Source organism: Ascidiella aspersa, chromosome 3, assembly GCF_963924565.1.
Source record: "Ascidiella aspersa chromosome 3, kaAscAspe10.2, whole genome shotgun sequence".
NCBI classification, from domain to species: domain Eukaryota; kingdom Metazoa; phylum Chordata; class Ascidiacea; order Phlebobranchia; family Ascidiidae; genus Ascidiella; species Ascidiella aspersa.
In genome coordinates this window covers 9388924-9405620 of record NC_139449.1, presented here as the reverse complement: position 1 = coordinate 9405620, position 16697 = coordinate 9388924, and the positions used below count along the sequence as shown (strand labels likewise).

At 36.3% G+C, this 16697-nt stretch overlaps 1 protein-coding gene across 1 annotated transcript; it reads left to right on the top strand.

The window, feature by feature from the left end:
• Positions 1 to 1242: 1242 nt before the first annotated feature.
• LOC146159109 (ceramide glucosyltransferase-B-like) lies at positions 1243 to 12417 on the top strand. Its single transcript, XM_083384372.1, has 8 exons — positions 1243 to 1386; positions 1836 to 1974; positions 2903 to 3005; positions 4186 to 4400; positions 5551 to 5732; positions 6183 to 6269; positions 7689 to 7878; positions 10216 to 12417. Exons 1-8 carry the CDS (start codon positions 1280 to 1282, stop codon positions 10387 to 10389), a joined length of 1197 nt encoding a protein of 398 aa, XP_083240498.1. The 5' UTR covers positions 1243 to 1279; the 3' UTR covers positions 10390 to 12417.
• Positions 12418 to 16697: the final 4280 nt, after the last annotated feature.

Here is a 16697-nt window from a genome sequence, read left to right as displayed (position 1 = left end):
AAGATTGTAAGGAGGATAATCAGCATCTTACGTTGCTCAAGTGTAAAATGCAGCTGGTGAACATTATTTTAATGAAATATATCTAGAGCGTCGTGTTTTATACCGATTCCCGAAATTTTGGGCACTCAATATAACCCATTTGATAAAACAAATTACATCTTTAGAATAGCCAAACGAGCCCAGAATAAAATGTAAGTAAGGTTAGAAAACGTTATATTGCATTGTAAACCATGTGTTGGGCGTCTATATTCATTTCATTCAAATCGGCACCAATGCTACCCTATAGTAACGAATAACATCGATGACACCAAGGGCATCAATGGCCCGTTAAAATCGTACACTTTTTAAAGCTATTTTGTTAGCTGGGTTTGCGGAAACGATGGTGGTTTTCTTGCGGTATACCTTCCTGTATCAGTCGTATAACATTTCGACAGATAAATAAGTGAGCGTTTGTATTTCATTTTAGTGCCGAAAATGTGATGTATCTGGTAACGGAAAACCGTTATCCGTTTTATAACCTGACGCTGTGCGCTGCCTTATGAATTCAGGACGCTGTGTGTTTTTCGAATGAAATGCCGACATACGACACCGCATCAATTTCTGAGTAAGCTAATGCGGAAATACTTTGTTGGTAGTTTGCCTACGCCTACGACATGTTTTGTTTGGGCCAAGCACCGGTATAGGATTGATCTTAAAAAAAAAATTTTTTTAAGAATAAAACCGCCTGCTCTGATGTTTCATGAAATCTCCAAACAACTTTGAAGTTTTTTAACACCCTTCATTGTGTTTTTAGCGGTTTTTGTCGTTACTTCATTTGTTCGCTTATGATTAGTTATTTGCCGAAACAAGTGCCGGTCCGCGTCAACTTTCCTGCCGGTCCGCAAATATATTAAAATTTTATATCTCAATTGCAAATTTCAAGATGCAAAATTCAAGATGAAGCTTATCCATCAAATTGAGAACTTCGCCTGTCCGTAATTTGCAGCATTGTGACGTCCGTATGCTAAAAAGGCTGAGAAACAGTGGTCTAGAGTAGACTAGTAATGAGTCAGTCTACTGTCAATTCATCACTTGTTCCATACTGCAACCAGTACGGCGTGCTGGTTTTCGCACAGCAATTGTTTAACTGACAGTAAGGACGTCGCTTAAAAAATGATCACATTCAGGCTATTGTTTTTTTCATAAGCAGTTTGATTTACAACTGAGCAATAACACTAACATATGTTATCGTTTGCAGGGGTGCGTTTGTTTAGGCGGTGTATTCAGGTAGAATCGTGCTATGCTTTGTTGGCAAGTATGTTTTGCCTTCGCAGACGGGGTTGCTGTCTTCGGAATGGGCCTGGGCATTGTGCTTTTTTTCATGCACCTCGTCTCAATAATTTACACGTGAGTATTATAAGATAAAGCTAAATTTGTTGTACATCACCAGTGGTTAATATACCTCCAAGTCCAAGTCATATTAGAGCAAGTCAACTTTAAAACAAAACGGTAAACTATTAGAATTTATGAACTAGTACGATTATGAACAATGACTAAACAAAAAATACGATAAACGCAACATGTAGCAAGCAATTTGTTTTATGTGCAAACATTTGAATAAATAGCTCAATTTTATCAACAAAAAAATACTTAAAAAAACATCTTATTTCAACCCAAGTCATTTGTCCAAACGACTTAAGTCAAGTCAAGTCATTTGTCCGAAAGACTTATGTCAAGTCAAGTTATTTTCCCCCAATGACTTAAGTCAATTAAAGTCATTTGAAAATGGTGACTTAAGTGCACTTAAGTCAAGTCGTTGACTTAAGTCATGACAACACTAGCTTTTATGTTTTCAGGAAATTTTACTTGAATCAACGGCCGCCGGAACTGATGAAAGCACAAATGGAAGGAGTCTCGCTTCTGAAACCCCTCAAAGGTGTCGATTCGAATTTGGAAGAAAATCTTGAGACCTTTTTTCAAATGGATTACCCTCAGGTAAAAAAACAATCCAGGAATTATAATCTCTCGTGTGTTTTAGCCAGCCGTAATTTGTTACAGAAATGGTTTACCGTAGTATGAATATCAAATCCCATGTGACATTTTAAACGTGTGTTGAAAGTGAACAAAGAGATATTCGAAATGTTCCCAATTCTGTTTGGGTTTTGATACTCCTATTACGTCTAACAAAAACCTCCAACCATTATGGCCCGGAGTGGTTTAAATGTTCGCCGACATTTTGTTCGCTTCTAGTTTTACTTTTTCCCGGTAATATCGCATATAGTAGGGATGTCTGAATGCTGTCATATCGGACCCGACACCCAAAAGTTTTTTTGTTTGTTTGTTTATAGGAAAGGCTCGGACGACAATATTGGGTTATACCGTGTCGATCCGATACCCAAATAATAGGAGCGTTTTAGCAATGTTAAGACAATTAAATGTGTCTTTTACCTGGAAAGTTTTTGCAATAAATCGTTTTTGGGCAAATATGTCGGTTCTTATCTTTTCAACAAAAACGGTTTGTCGTGGTTTTCACCTATATTTTAAGATATTTGAATCTTTGAACTTTGATTTTATTTTGGTTATTGATTGACTGTTTTCAATCAGCGGTTCTTCAAGTGGGGTCTGCGGACCCCCATGGGTCCGTTTTGGGGTCTACAAAGTGTGGGTGTTGTTTAAATAAACTCAAACGCTAAATAGTTTTATATTTTAACACCGACAGGTATAAGTTGATAAAAAAGGTTTTACCATCAACTTAATAAATCTCGATAACCACTGTTGCAAGTAATAAAGTATTATAGCATTAAACCAAAAAGGCCGTATGTTGATAACGGATACAGGGTTTCGGGCTTGAATTACAAAGTATCCGGCATTTGTATACCGAACTGATATGTGATAAGGCTAAAGGCTTTTGTTTTTATGACAGTTCGAAATGCTGTTTTGTATACAAGACAAAGAAGACCCAGCAATGGAGGTTTGCCGGAGATTAATACGAAAATATCCAAACGTGGACGCAAGAATAGTAGCAGGTAAATTTTCAAACGATCAGAAAACTGCTTCTTTGGTTGTTTTTATACACTGTGCCTTTCCAAACCTCTTAGTCGGTCATCTCTTCTAGTTTATAAAAAAATTTCGCCATCCTTTGTTTTAAAATACCTGCTTTTCAAAAGTGGGCCTAATGCGAAAGTCAGTAGGAAACTGTGTTTTACTTTCGTTTCAACTTTAGCTTATCGCCAATCAGAAAGCGTGCAATTTACATATCGAACAAATATAAAGGGTTCTTTTGATACGTTTATTTTAAATCGAGCGCTTGCCTTTGTTAACCGAATTAGCAACCTGCTCATATAATCTATTGTCCTATACCACAAAGTCCTATTTTATTTCAATTCTGTATTTGTAAGTCAAGGTCTGTTGTTTTTACTAGTTTACTGCGATAGAAAAAGAAAACTGTAATAATACTATGAAGGGTGCCTAACCTATTAATCTCTTCTGAAGGTTGCAGTTCAGATAATGTTTGCCTAAAAAGGTAGAAGATGGGTTGGGTCGCATACCATGGCTTAAGTGCAAAAAATAGGGGATCGGCAACGACAAGTCTAATATCGTAAGAATAGCGATGCCACCATTAGGATTCGGTTATAATCTAAAATTATGGGGTATCTCTTTAAACGGACTCCATCCATAAGACAGAAATAAGAACAACATCAACGTCGGAATAAAACACAGTTCGGAATAAGACCAAAATAGGAATAACACATAATGATCATAATAACGTTTAAATCGGAATAAGTCCTAAATCCTTCGGAATAAGACCAAAAAAAAACCCGGTGCCAAAACAGCGGCGCCGGTCAAACTATAGGGCGTCCAAATGTCGACATCAAAACGGCCGATGCCAGACCGACGGCCCCCGATCGTTTAAGAACATTTACCTACAGTTTCAGGCTTTATTTTGTCCATAGGCCTTATTGCGATGAATTTAGGACGTATTCCGGCTGGTTTAAGTCTTATTCAGACGTTTTAGATGTTTTTGTTGTGACGTGGATATTACTGTGTATTTGGCTTTATTATGTCGTTGACCCTAATACTATGCTATCAAAGATTATTCTTCTTTAGATGTTGTTGCTTGTGGGTCTTATTATGTGTTCCGTTTTTAACATTCGCAGACAAGTCATACGCAAATCAAACAACAGTCTATTCTAAATACGTTAACAGGGGGCGAAGGCATCGGTGCGAATCCAAAGATTAACAACATCACTCCGGCCTACAAGACCATGAAATACAACTACTTTTGGATCTGCGACTCGGGCATTAAGGTACGACCTTTGACCTTGCGTGACCTTGTGTCGAAGATGACCGACAAGGTCGCCCTCGTCCACGCCCCACCCTACGTCACAAACAGAAAGGGACTGTCCAGCGCCGTTGAAAAGGTTAAGATTAATTTTTGTCGCATGCACTGCTTGTTGTGTTGATATGATTGGCACTTTGTGTTGATAATAATGATTGGGGACAATCTAGGACAATCTACCTGAAAATAACTTAAATATTTATTCTGAAAAATAAACAAATATTGCAAACACAATGTCTTTATATTCTCACAGAAAAACAACAATTTATTCAATACCACACAAAAACAACCTCTCAGAATTAATACATCTTTCAGCCTTACGCAAGCATTTTACATAAATAAAACAAAAACAGCGTAAGATAAGATAACTGTTTACTTTTTTGCTACAAATGCGAACACATGAGCGAACCATAAAATAGTTATCGAGTGAGAATTGCAACAAGACTTATGTCTTAAATCAGGGGTCGGCAACCTTTTTGGCCATGCGGACCGGTTTGAAACTATTTTTTTTCCGCGGACCGGCCTTAAAAAAATACAAATGTTCAATAAAGTTAATGTATTACAACATTATTTTTTCAGTGAACCAATTAAAATGCATACGTTTGTTTAAAAAACTTTCCTGCCTGAACATCAAAATAATGATTCATTTTGCAATGCAATTCATATGTCCACTGCACACTGGTTTGAGATTTTTATTATATCAATCAACCATGGAGTATGTTTAAACGAAAGTTAATGTGTTTTGAATAGAAAACTAGATTTAATTTTAGTTTTTTTTATGTTTTTTTCTTTAAAAAATTTTAATCTGGCAACCCTGCAGCGGACCGGTAACGAACTCCTTGCGGACCTGCGGTTGCCGACCAGTGTCTTAAATGACACATAAATATTAACATTACTACAGTATCACAAAAATACTACTTGTTTGATTTTCCTCAAAAAAAATCAAATTCGAATTCGGACATTGAAGATGCTTTTAGTAGTGAAATATGTTTTTTATTTATAACATCCAAACAAACTGATTTTCGGTTTACTAAGTTCTGTAGTTTATCATTGACGTGCAACCAGAATCGTTGGTTTTTACCATTCGGATTCAGGTAGATTCTGTTATTCATAAAAAAAATTCTGATTATTTGAAAGGGGTGCGAGAATTGGTTGGTGGTTTGAAAGGGGTGCAGCAAGGAAAAGAAAGGTTAGAAATCCCCTGTTTTTTTTAAAACGTTCAAACATTACAGATCTACTTCGGGACGCAGCACGCGCGCGCTTACATATGCGCCAACCTACTGGGCATAATCTGCACAAGCGGGACTTCCATGCTGCTCAGGAAAGACTACTTCGAGCAGTCGACCGGTGGCATGGAGAACGTGTCGCAATACATGGCCGAGGACTATTTCATCGCCAAGTTTTTGTCGGACAGGTTCGTCAAATTTTGTTTTGCTTCACCTGCCCTTTTTTCAATTTGTAATAGTTCCAAAACTCTTCTTGGTGCCTGATGGGAAGTAATTACTCACGAATATGCGAGGTTGCATTTTAAGTGGTTATTAGGTCTATTGACTGTGCTTAATAATAGTACAATTTGTGAGTCATGCAGTGATCAACTTAAAATGTTATTTTAAAAGAAAAGTATTTAGTTCTACCCGGTTGTGCTATTATTGCGTGATTGTAACAAAATTACTGTTACATTTCAAAAGATAGGAAACTAACAGAAAAAAAAGTTTGATTACCGCTTTAAAACCTAGCGTAATATAATACATCGGTTCTATTTTCCCTGTGCATTTTATGTCTCATTTACTTTAGTGTATGTTGTGTATTTTCATTCTCAGTGCTGTTTTTTTGTGATTCGTAAAACTATGGTTAATTGTTCTAGCGGGTTCAAGACAACCATTTCATCGTACCCATCGCTACAAAACTCTGGAAACTACGGATTAGGAAATTTTGTGCAGCGTTCGGTCAGGTAAAACAAGCACTTCACGCATTTTTATTTTGTGTCAATTTTAGCGTTAGGCTACCGTATACATTTGGAAAAGATTGAGTGATAAAATATGGGAACCTGACAAGCTTTGGAGTCCAAATCGGCTGGTCAACTATGTAAAATTACCAAAATATCTCATCCACTTCAAATAACCTAATTCGGGTTTTTTTAACGAATACGATGCTACTAGCTTGCCTCAACCGTACACCTTTTCCACTTCTAGAACGTACGGTGAACCTAGTAAGCAAACTTTGTTTGGCTTATTACCGAACCCAAGCCGAGCTAGATTATCTAAAAATATCAATATATTTACCATAAACTGGACACTTTTATTTTACTTTCATCCAGGTCTGAGCGTAATTCAAACCACGAAAAATGTTGTGAACCCCGAAGTTGAAAGCAGATGTCACTTGAAATACAGTTAATTTGTTCCTATAGTAGGGCTAAATTATACAGAACACGAAAAACAATTTTTGATGTGGCGCTTAACCATTAACCGAAAAATACGATGCTTCCGAAAACGTACATTAAACGATTGCCGTTTTTTACGTAAATACCAGTGTTGACCTAAGACCAAGTCAAGTCTTTTGCAAAAATAACAAGTTCATTGCCTGTCCGTCATCGGTTACTCAAGTTAAATCCCAGTCAAGTCATTGTGGGAGCAAGTCAATTTCAAGTCATGTCATCGACATAACAGTAAACTGTTAAACTATTACAACTGGTAAACTCGTCTGATTGTAAGCAACAATTTAATTAAAAAATAACACGAAAATATACAGCAATTAAAGAGATTAATGTGCAAAACTTGAGATAAAAAACACTTAATTTAATCCCAAGGTATTTGACAAATTGACTTAAGTCAAAGTCAAGTCATTTGTCCAAAAGACTTAGGTCAAGTCAAGTCATTTAAAAACAGTGACTTCAGTGCACTTAGAAGTCATTATAACACTGATGAAAACCATAAAACAAACTTCGCAGTCAAGGTGATAATTTAAATAAGTTCAACAAAACCCAAAATGAATTTTCAGCAATTCGAGACTTGAGTTAATGCTTCTTCCTTATTCCGCTCCCATGGGTGGATGAAAACGTAAACTAACGTTTGCCCTTTTTCACTTATTTAATAAATATTAAAGTAAACCTTGCAGTCAAGGTGTTAATCGAAATATATTTGACAAATCCCAAAAAACTTTTAGCGATTTGAAACTTGAGTTTCTTCCGTGAAAAACGTACGTTAAACGATTAATTTTGTTCACTTTTATTTCACAAATCTCAAGAAATAAACTTCCCAGTCAAAATGATAATTTAAACACTTTTACATAAGTTTAACAAAACCCAACTTAATTTTCAGCAACTTGATTGAATTTTCAGCAATTTCTTCTTCCTTATTCTGCTCCTATATAGGTGGATGAAGATGCGACTCTTCATGGTTCCTCTGGTGGTGATTGTTGAGCCTCTGTCTGAGTGCTTCCTGGCCGGCCTGCTCTTCTCCTGGTCTTGCCTCCACTTTTTCGGCTGGAACATGCTGGCCGTCTTCCTCTTTCACGTCATGCTCTGGTGTATGTTCGACTACATGCTCTGCAAACAGTTCGAGGTGACTTTTGTTTTTCGTAAGTCGCTTCTGCAGAACTTAAAAGTAGAGTTAAAAACGATAGAAGTTGAATGGGTTGTTTCAGTTCAATTTATAGTGACATTTCAGTGAAATACTTAACGAAAATTCCAGTCGGGGTGCCGAAATTCTCTTTATTTTTTGGGGTGCCTAAGCCATGAAAGATAATCACTGCAATATAACGTTTTACCGGTGACACCAGCCGGTTTTCCACTTAAATCGATGCAGTGCTATCGGTAGGTAAATTTAGAGCGATATTTTACTTTGAAAATGTTATCTATAGCCGCTAGTTCAGGGTGCGGCAACCTACGGCCCGCGGGTAATTCATCCGGCCCGCCGCCTCTTTGACAAATTAGACACCATTTCACATACTTTTTGACTATTTTAACTACGTAAAGCGTATTTAAAAATATTGGACATATCTTTGTTAAGATTTTTTTATTTTTCATTTTAGGCAATGTAATAATAACTTGCAAGAAATTTAAAAGAAATGTCGGTAGGAAAAAAATCGCGCTCGCTTCGCTCGCCAGGTGTGCCTTCACTTCAAAACGTTTACAAACACAGAGCTATAGATTAACTTTAAATGTTATCGCGTTCCCCAAAGTAGTTTTATTTCACTTTTCATTAGTAGTATGGATGACGACGTGTGAACTCGAACTTTAAACCAAACAAACGCTTTAATCGCGCTTTGCACCAACACTTTACTGTCTCCTTAAATTTAATTAAACACGTTTTTTCCCGCCTGATTCACAGTTGTTCGAACATGTTAATAACACAATTTTAGTTAACATTTTGTGCGGCCGGCAGAGACCTTTCTCAGTTTGGTTTTGGCCCGCGACAATAAAAAGGTTACCGACCCCAGCGCTAGATAATACTAGCGTTTCTATGAGAACAACAATATTCCTATTTTTGAACTTTCAAAGTGACAATTTGTTTCATTTTTTCGTCGGACTGATTTAGGGCAGTGTTTGGGAAAATAATATCGGTCTATCGCCACTAAAAATGCAATGGCGTGGAATTTTACATGAGTTTATACAAATAAGCGGTAAGATATGGGTTGAGATAGTATCTCGCGGGGATCCACAGAGTTATTTGAACATTGGCATCGTTGTCAACAGACGAAAGTGAGAGGAAAATTCCTGCCTTGAGGCATTTCTTAACAAATTGATCTAAAAATTAAAAAAAAAATCAACAACATCAGTTTGCGAGGAGTTGCGCTTAATGTGAAATTATATTTAAATTAGTTGTAAAGCTGTGGGGAAAGCTTTGGCGCTTATTCTTGTATTTTAGGACTTATTCAAGACAAGGGGTCATCAAAAGACGGCCCGTCGGTTCTATTAACTGGCCCGCGGCATATTTCCTTTAAAATGAAGATGAATTACAGCTAAATTGTTGTCGAGTGCAATTTAAACTAATTTTGATAAGATTTTAAACTGGGCGACAACTCCTAAAGGCTTATTACAGTTTTTATTGCATAATTATTTATATTTCTTCCTTTAACAAAAATAAAGCTTATTAAGTTCGCCAAAAAATGTTATATCCAACCCGCGGTCGTAAATCCTTACAGTTATCAGGCCGATTAAAAAAAAATAGTGCCTGCTGTTTGGTTAGTGTTATTTCCAATGCTGTAAATAAGTCGTTTTAAAATGACTTAAGTCCCAGTCAAGTTATTTGTGAAATAACTTCAGTCCAGGTTAAGTCTTTTCAAAAGATAGCAAGTCAAGTTCCAGTCCAAGACTTCCGTTGCCAAAGTCAAGTCCAAGTGTTGTTTTTAGTCATCTCCGAGTCAAATCACTAATATAATATTAAAACGATAAACCATTAAAATTGTAAAACTCCTCCGATTATTATGAACAATAATTCAACTAAACAATAACAATAAACAACACGTAGCAATCTAATGCTTTCACGTGCAAAACTTAAGATTAAAAGCTCAATTTTTATGAAATGTTAAATATTCAACCCAAGTCAAAGTCAAGACAACTGTCGAAAATACCTAAGTCAAGTCAAGTCATTGAAACATGCACACACATATGTGTGTTTACAACTGTGATCTAGCCCTTCTGAAGCTGCTTTTTGACCCTGCCTTTTATTAGAAAAGCAACTAGCCTGCAGTGAGGTTCGAACTCAAGACCTCCGGTCATACTGGGACTGTCGTTCTTGTCAGTCAAGTCATTTGAAAACAGTAACTTAAGTTCACTTAAGTCAAGTCATTGGCGTAAGTCTTTTTATCACTGGTTATTCCAATATATTTGTCTTATATTGACGGCGTCTGATGGGGGTTACTATTATTTTTAAATCTTTTGCGTTTTTTCTTCACAGAACGGTCCAATGCCGATAAGCAGGAGCGACTTCCTTGCGGCTTGGCTCATCCGCGAGTCCCTTACTCCCTTGATCCTCGTCATGGCAACCTACGACCCCACGATTAGCTGGAGGACCCGGAGGTTTCGGCCTCGATGTGGTGGCAAAGCGGAGGAGGTGGTCCACATCGTTTGATCGCACTCGCTCCTTGAGGAGTTTTTTTGAAAGATGTTCCCTTCGCTTACTACGAGGTCGCGCCTAAGATCACTGTTCAAACCAGAGTTGGATAAATTACATTTGTTTAGTTCAATTACAATTACAATTATTCCCTTAAATGTTTCAAATACATTACAATTACAATTACATTAAAAACTCAATTACAATTTTTGATATTGAAACTTCAATTTTATGTCAATGTATTGTGTCAAAACTTTAGCAAATTACAATTACAATTAGAATTACACAGAATGAAAATGCCTTAATTACACTACAATTACATTAAAACTGTAATTATTTACATCTATTCAGTTACAAATTACAATTGATCCAACTCTGGTTGAAACCTTTTCATTTTTTTTCATTTTAAAAGGAAAACCTTCTCCATCTCAGGATGTAGTCTACATCAACTTTCAAAGTATTTCAATGATCTCTTCGCGTGTATCAGGTTGTCGCATTTTCCGGTTTGGTTTCATTGTGCTTTATTTATAAAGGGGACACTCCCAAGAATGTATATTCTACTCGCATCTCCCGAGGTCACTTAAAGGCCTTGTTGTTTTCGAAATCCGAATCTTCTTCAATTTTTGCAGATCATGTCTTCGATTGTTTTCTAGTTCTGATTAAAACATTCTTATTTTTGTGATAAAGTCCACGCTATTTAGCTCATGGAGAATTTCCGCAAGTCTTTAATGTCCTTTTATGTTTGCGATACTTGAAATCCGAATCTTCTAGATTTTTCTAAACAGCTCTGTTTTTGTTGTTTTATATTTAGTATGGAAGACTTATTATCCTTGAAATGTGGTCAACATTTTTATTTTGGTCTTCCAAGCAACTTGCAGGAGGTTGTTTATGTATAGAGCATTTTATCTTTCAGTTATTTGCGCATCTTTTACTACCTATCAAACTTTTGTACAAGATTCTTGTTGAATTGAAATTCCTTTCTTCTGGAAAAGATGTTGCACATCATCAGATCTACTTAACTTCTTTTGGAACTCCTATTGTAGTTTTTCAGGAGATTATCTCTAAATTAGAGGGTTATCAACTTAGCAGAATGTATCACTTTATCCTCAGGTTTGATTAATACTCAGAAGCTTTAAGCGTTGACAAAGGTCGCCAAGACAATGGTTTCCTTTCTTTATCTTTGTTTTACCATGACCCCTTACCTTTTGAATATGCAATCCATACCAAAATGTTATGGTTAATGTTCATGTAAGTTCCAAGATGTAGTGTTAACCTGGTGTTAGTAAGTAAATGTTACTATATTACCTTATAAGGCAAGCCGTGTTAACTATGATACATTTGTTACCTTGAATTATTTTGTACTGGTTTAAGTAGCGTCTATATGCAAACCCATCACTTCTTTATTATTTTACCTAGGTATTTTAAAATGACAAAGATCCTGTTTTAATCCTTTAAAGGTCATGCGTTTATTACACGATATTGTTTTCCTTTTATCCCAAAATACTATTTTTTACACATGCATTCGTTTGAGAAGGTCGAACTACGTATATGACATCTTCTCCTCCTCAATCCATTTCAGTTTACTGTCACCCTTTGAATCAGGGGTTCTTAATTTTTTTTTACCGCGGACCCTTAATTTTTTTTTGCTTTGCATGGACCCCGGTAGGCAAGAAATGCTCTAAAATGACGTCACAATGCAAATAGATTTCATAACTCTGTTTATTTCGGTCCGAAAAATGTGAAAGTTAAATGGAGTCTAACTATACATTCAGTGCAAAACCGTTTAATTTGTAATTAAAGTGTTTTCTTTGAAAAATTAATTACTTCTTAAGTATACCTTAGTTGTTTAATTAGGCCTTTATGGACCCCCTAAAACTAGTTCATGGACCCCCAAGGGATCCATGGACTCCAGTTTAAGAACCCCTGCTTTAAATGAATAGGATTTTCAACGCCCGAACGATGGAGTATCCAGTACTTTATCAATGATTGAGTATCCAGTACTTTTTTAATGATTGAGTATCCAGTACTTTTTTAATGATGGAGTATCCAGTACTTTTTTAATGATGGAGTATCCAGTACTTTTTTAATGATGGAGTATCCAGTAACGCGTTTAATTCGTGTCGGATCGCAACCGATAATACCGGTTGGTATCGCGTATCGTATTCGTTAAACGGGCATTTTCACCAAGGATATGTTGGCTTACAGCAGAATTGCAAAGCCCAGTATAGTTAGATATACTTTCTTGTTTTAAACGCAAAAGCGTGTGAATTATATATGTATAAGTCTAAGGTCAGGTCAAGTATTCTGTGAAATACAAAAAACAGAAAACATAATATTTTTTGACTTACCCTCTCTCAAAAAGTGTCATTGCTGTAATAAATTAGTGAAATTAAAGAAATTAAAAATACCTTAATACTTAAAAAAATTACCTTTAGGTTTTTGGGCAAAAATTTCGTTTATTCACACAGTTTGGCGTTTTATCGAAACCTATACCACCTCTTGGCATGGACATCGGTTCCGACCCCATATTATCGGAAACGCCTAGCCGTAGGTGTTTCAAGTCAAAAGATTTCGCTGGGCTTTTATAGTTGGCCTGTTTCTATTTTTGCACCAAACGATTTACCTCTGGTATGTGGGTATATGTGGGACAATTGCGAACGAGTGTGTGTGTGGTGCTGTTGTTATGCATAGTATATGGTTCGGACTTGAATTTTCACTCGCAACATTTTGGTACACAGTTCAGCTGAGTCTATTCACTTCCGTTTTTTTTCAATTTTTAACATCCCGGGCATTCGATATACATATCCACACTGTTACATATCGACGCATTTTGACCAATTTAGCCCGATCGCATTTTCGTTTTGATACACTTGTCTACACTTTGTCACATTTGTTTTCCTTTGTCGTTTGTGACGGTTTATTTTCATTTCCGTGTAGGCTATATCGCGTTTATTATTGCGCGACATGAAGCCTAAACGATATTATATAGGCTGATCGCTTTAATACTTGTATTTCGTGCATTTTACGCTCTATTGTAAAACCGGCGTTTCTCACAAAATCTTTGTCATAAATGCCAGGTAGAAACCTTTGAACTCTACAATTTAATTAAATATTTCACCGCCAAACAATATGTGCCGGGCAGCAAAAACGGCTGAATGTGTTCAAAGTACAACTTTAATTTTTGCAAAGCTAACAAGGAAAAACGCAAGGAAATTTAGCTTTTCGCAAGGAAATGTAATTTAATTTGTTTAAATTAATAAAACCCTATGTCCTATATGTTAACAACGTTTTTTTTTTTTAACAAAACGAGTGCTAAAGAAAAAAAGAGACGAGACCAAACACATGTCAGAAAGAGACGATTTAGTAGGGAGGCATTAAAATACAGCTGGGGATTCGGGCTTACGTGTACTGGGCTTTGAAAGAGCCCTGTCCGCTTGCAGAGAAAGTCATTCACTTTGTTATTTTTAGTGGCGATAAGATGTTCCGATTTTCGGACCGATTTGACCAAACTAAGGAACATATTTAAATAAGGCACGGATTCGGCGTAATTACAACGGTAAACTAGACAAGGTGTGCGGTTTTTGTATATTTTGCTAGGGGGGTATAGCGCGGTTCTACTATATTATACCAGGGGGGTATAGCGCAGTTCCGCTATACTTTACCAGGGTGAATTATACCTTGGTTATTCTATATTCTTTAAACGGGTCTTATTTGTCAGTGTCCATATACTCCCAATGTTGTGCTTCCAGTTTCGGTGCTTTAGCAGGCAAAAGCGGATGTGGCCCGAAGTTGCAAAAAAGCGGATGTGGCCCGAAGCGTGTTATAGGTTGGACATGGTACACTTTTACAAGATTGATTGCCAGTGGTCTTAGTATAAATTTTGCTGCGAAGCAAACCTAAAACTTCTCTTTATAATTAAAAATATTTGACATTTTTATCTTGCACGCCTCTCATTGGGGACAAAAGTCAATAGTGTGACGTAATCGATTTAGGTCTTAACAGCTATCTACTCCAATCTAGCGGCAGAAAACCTTCAATAGAGAATTCGTTCATATCGCTTGCTTTATTCTGGCCGCGAAGCGGCTGGCTCCCTGCTGTGCTTTTTTTGTCCAACGCGTGCAACATTCATTGTGCAAAGTGTCTCGTCTTAGTGAAACTAAGCGCGTGCGACTTGCCTTTTAGAAAGAGGCTTCTCTTATTAAAATAACTTATTGATCTTACAAAACAACATATTTCACCGCCGCAAGTTTAAATGAAAAATTTGCCAGGCAGTGTACACCACTCTGCTTGCAATTTTTTTTCCATCAAAAAATCACTTTAATTTCTATATTTTTGGTTAATTATTTTCCCCCATGTGTTAATTATTTTGAGTTGAACGTCAAAATTTTGCTGTGAAGCAACCTAAAATTTGTCTTTATAATTGAAAACTATTTAACAATGTTTTCTTTAGTTTTTAAGATACCTCCAAACACAAAAACGGCCGAATTTTAATTTTACCCCTCTAAAATACTCCCCCTTTTTCAAAAGGTAAAAGTTTATTTTAACATCAACTTTAAATGGTTCTCTAACATTTCTGAAATATCAGATTTTTATGTCATTTCCTTCCAGTGTAAATATATCATTGAAATTTCCTAAAGTGTTTTGCATTTTGACCCCCAGGATGGACAGTTCAGGGGTAAGGTTTAAAATTTTGTTACTTAGTATTGTATATGTTATGTATCCATCATCCGTAAATAGATCAGATTTTTTTTACATTTTTTTATCTCTGAAAAGTGCTTAAAACCAAAATTAACAAGAAATGTTTTGCCCCCCTTAAAAACCACCCCTTAGAACCGGGGCAAATTTTTTTATATTAAAAACAACTTTGGTAGGGTATTTAACAGTTGTGAAAATTTCATGTTCCAACTATGTTTTTTTCCTTGTCAAAAGTGAGCCACAAAAAAATTGACAGGAAAAAAAAAAAATTTTTTTCGGGCCACATAATAACGAAACGCGCACACAACAACAAACTATTCAATAGAGTTTCTGAATGTTCCGCCGCAATACCAAACAATGGATTCCAGCCATAAGACCAAAAGAACAACGTCAGCGTTAGAATAAAACACACTATAGCACTAATACCAAATAGTCGTAAAAAACATACGGATTAAGACCTAAACCTGTCGGAATAATACCTAAATTGCCAGAATCAGGCCTATACAACATTTTACCTAACAGCAAAACCCACCCTTAAGTTCATCACTAGCTCCCCTAATATTTTTTACGACACCAACCCATTACCCAACAATAACCCCAAACAGCCCAAAATATCCGGTGCCAAAACAGCGGCGCCATTCAAACTAGGGCGCCTAAACGTCGACACCACAACGGCCAATGCCAGACCCATGGCCTCCGATCGTCCCATACCCTCTTCCTACAGTTTCAGCCGTTATTTTGGCCTTTTAGGCCTTATTCCGATGAATTTAGGACTTATTTCGCAGACGATTAAGTTCCTATTTTGTCACGGATATACGACGTATTTGGCATTACTCTCGTTAGTTTTAATAATATGGTTTTATAGATTTTTCTGCTTCAGGTATTATTGCTTTTTTTAGGTCTTACCGTGTGTTCCCCAAACAACATATGAACAGAATACGGACTACGTTTAACACAAGTTTTACCGATATGTTAAAAACGCTTGATTTCCGGTTAAACTAACAACATATTTCGAGCGACACCCTACAGATAAATTTTTTTTGACAAAAACAACATGTTTACTTATTTAAAAACGTTTCGTGTCATGTAGGATACATATATGTATAGTGTATAGCCAAATGATGGACCATTTATGGTTTATTCAACACCCGACTAGATCTATCTATGGTTCCAACAAATGACTAATAGACAGCAAGCCAAGTTAATAGCAAGTTTTATTTTATGTTTAAAACCCGAATTTAGTAATTAGGAGTATTAAAACGACGATAAAACGAAGTGAGCGTACTTGGAGCTGCAAATTTGCTCAAGTGTAATTGAAACACATAAGACTTTACGTTGTAAATTTTTGACACCAGACCCAGGGATCACAACGAAACTAATGCAAACGCATTTGATCGCCACTATAATACCGTTTTCAGCACGAAAAGCGACTTTAGATCCCAAACATATGATCTCAAATTTTTAATCCTATCACGTGAAGGGTAAGTGTGTCTATTCATTTAAGAAAATTCCATATAGCAGCTCATGCCTTACTGCGCTCGAAACATATTATAGATAATCGATAAAGTCGCTAAGACAAATTTAAGCTGTTCGTTATTGCATGTAACTGACGGATTGCATGTTTGAAGGAA

Coding starts and splice junctions, on each gene's coding strand:
- LOC146159109 (XM_083384372.1), top strand. CDS start 1,280: ATGCTTTGTTGGCAAGTATGTTTTGCCTTCGCAGACGGGGTTGCTGTC. Junction 1,387..1,835: donor CTCGTCTCAATAATTTACAC/GTGAGTATTATA, acceptor TTATGTTTTCAG/GAAATTTTACTTGAATCAAC. Junction 3,006..4,185: donor GGACGCAAGAATAGTAGCAG/GTAAATTTTCAA, acceptor ATACGTTAACAG/GGGGCGAAGGCATCGGTGCG.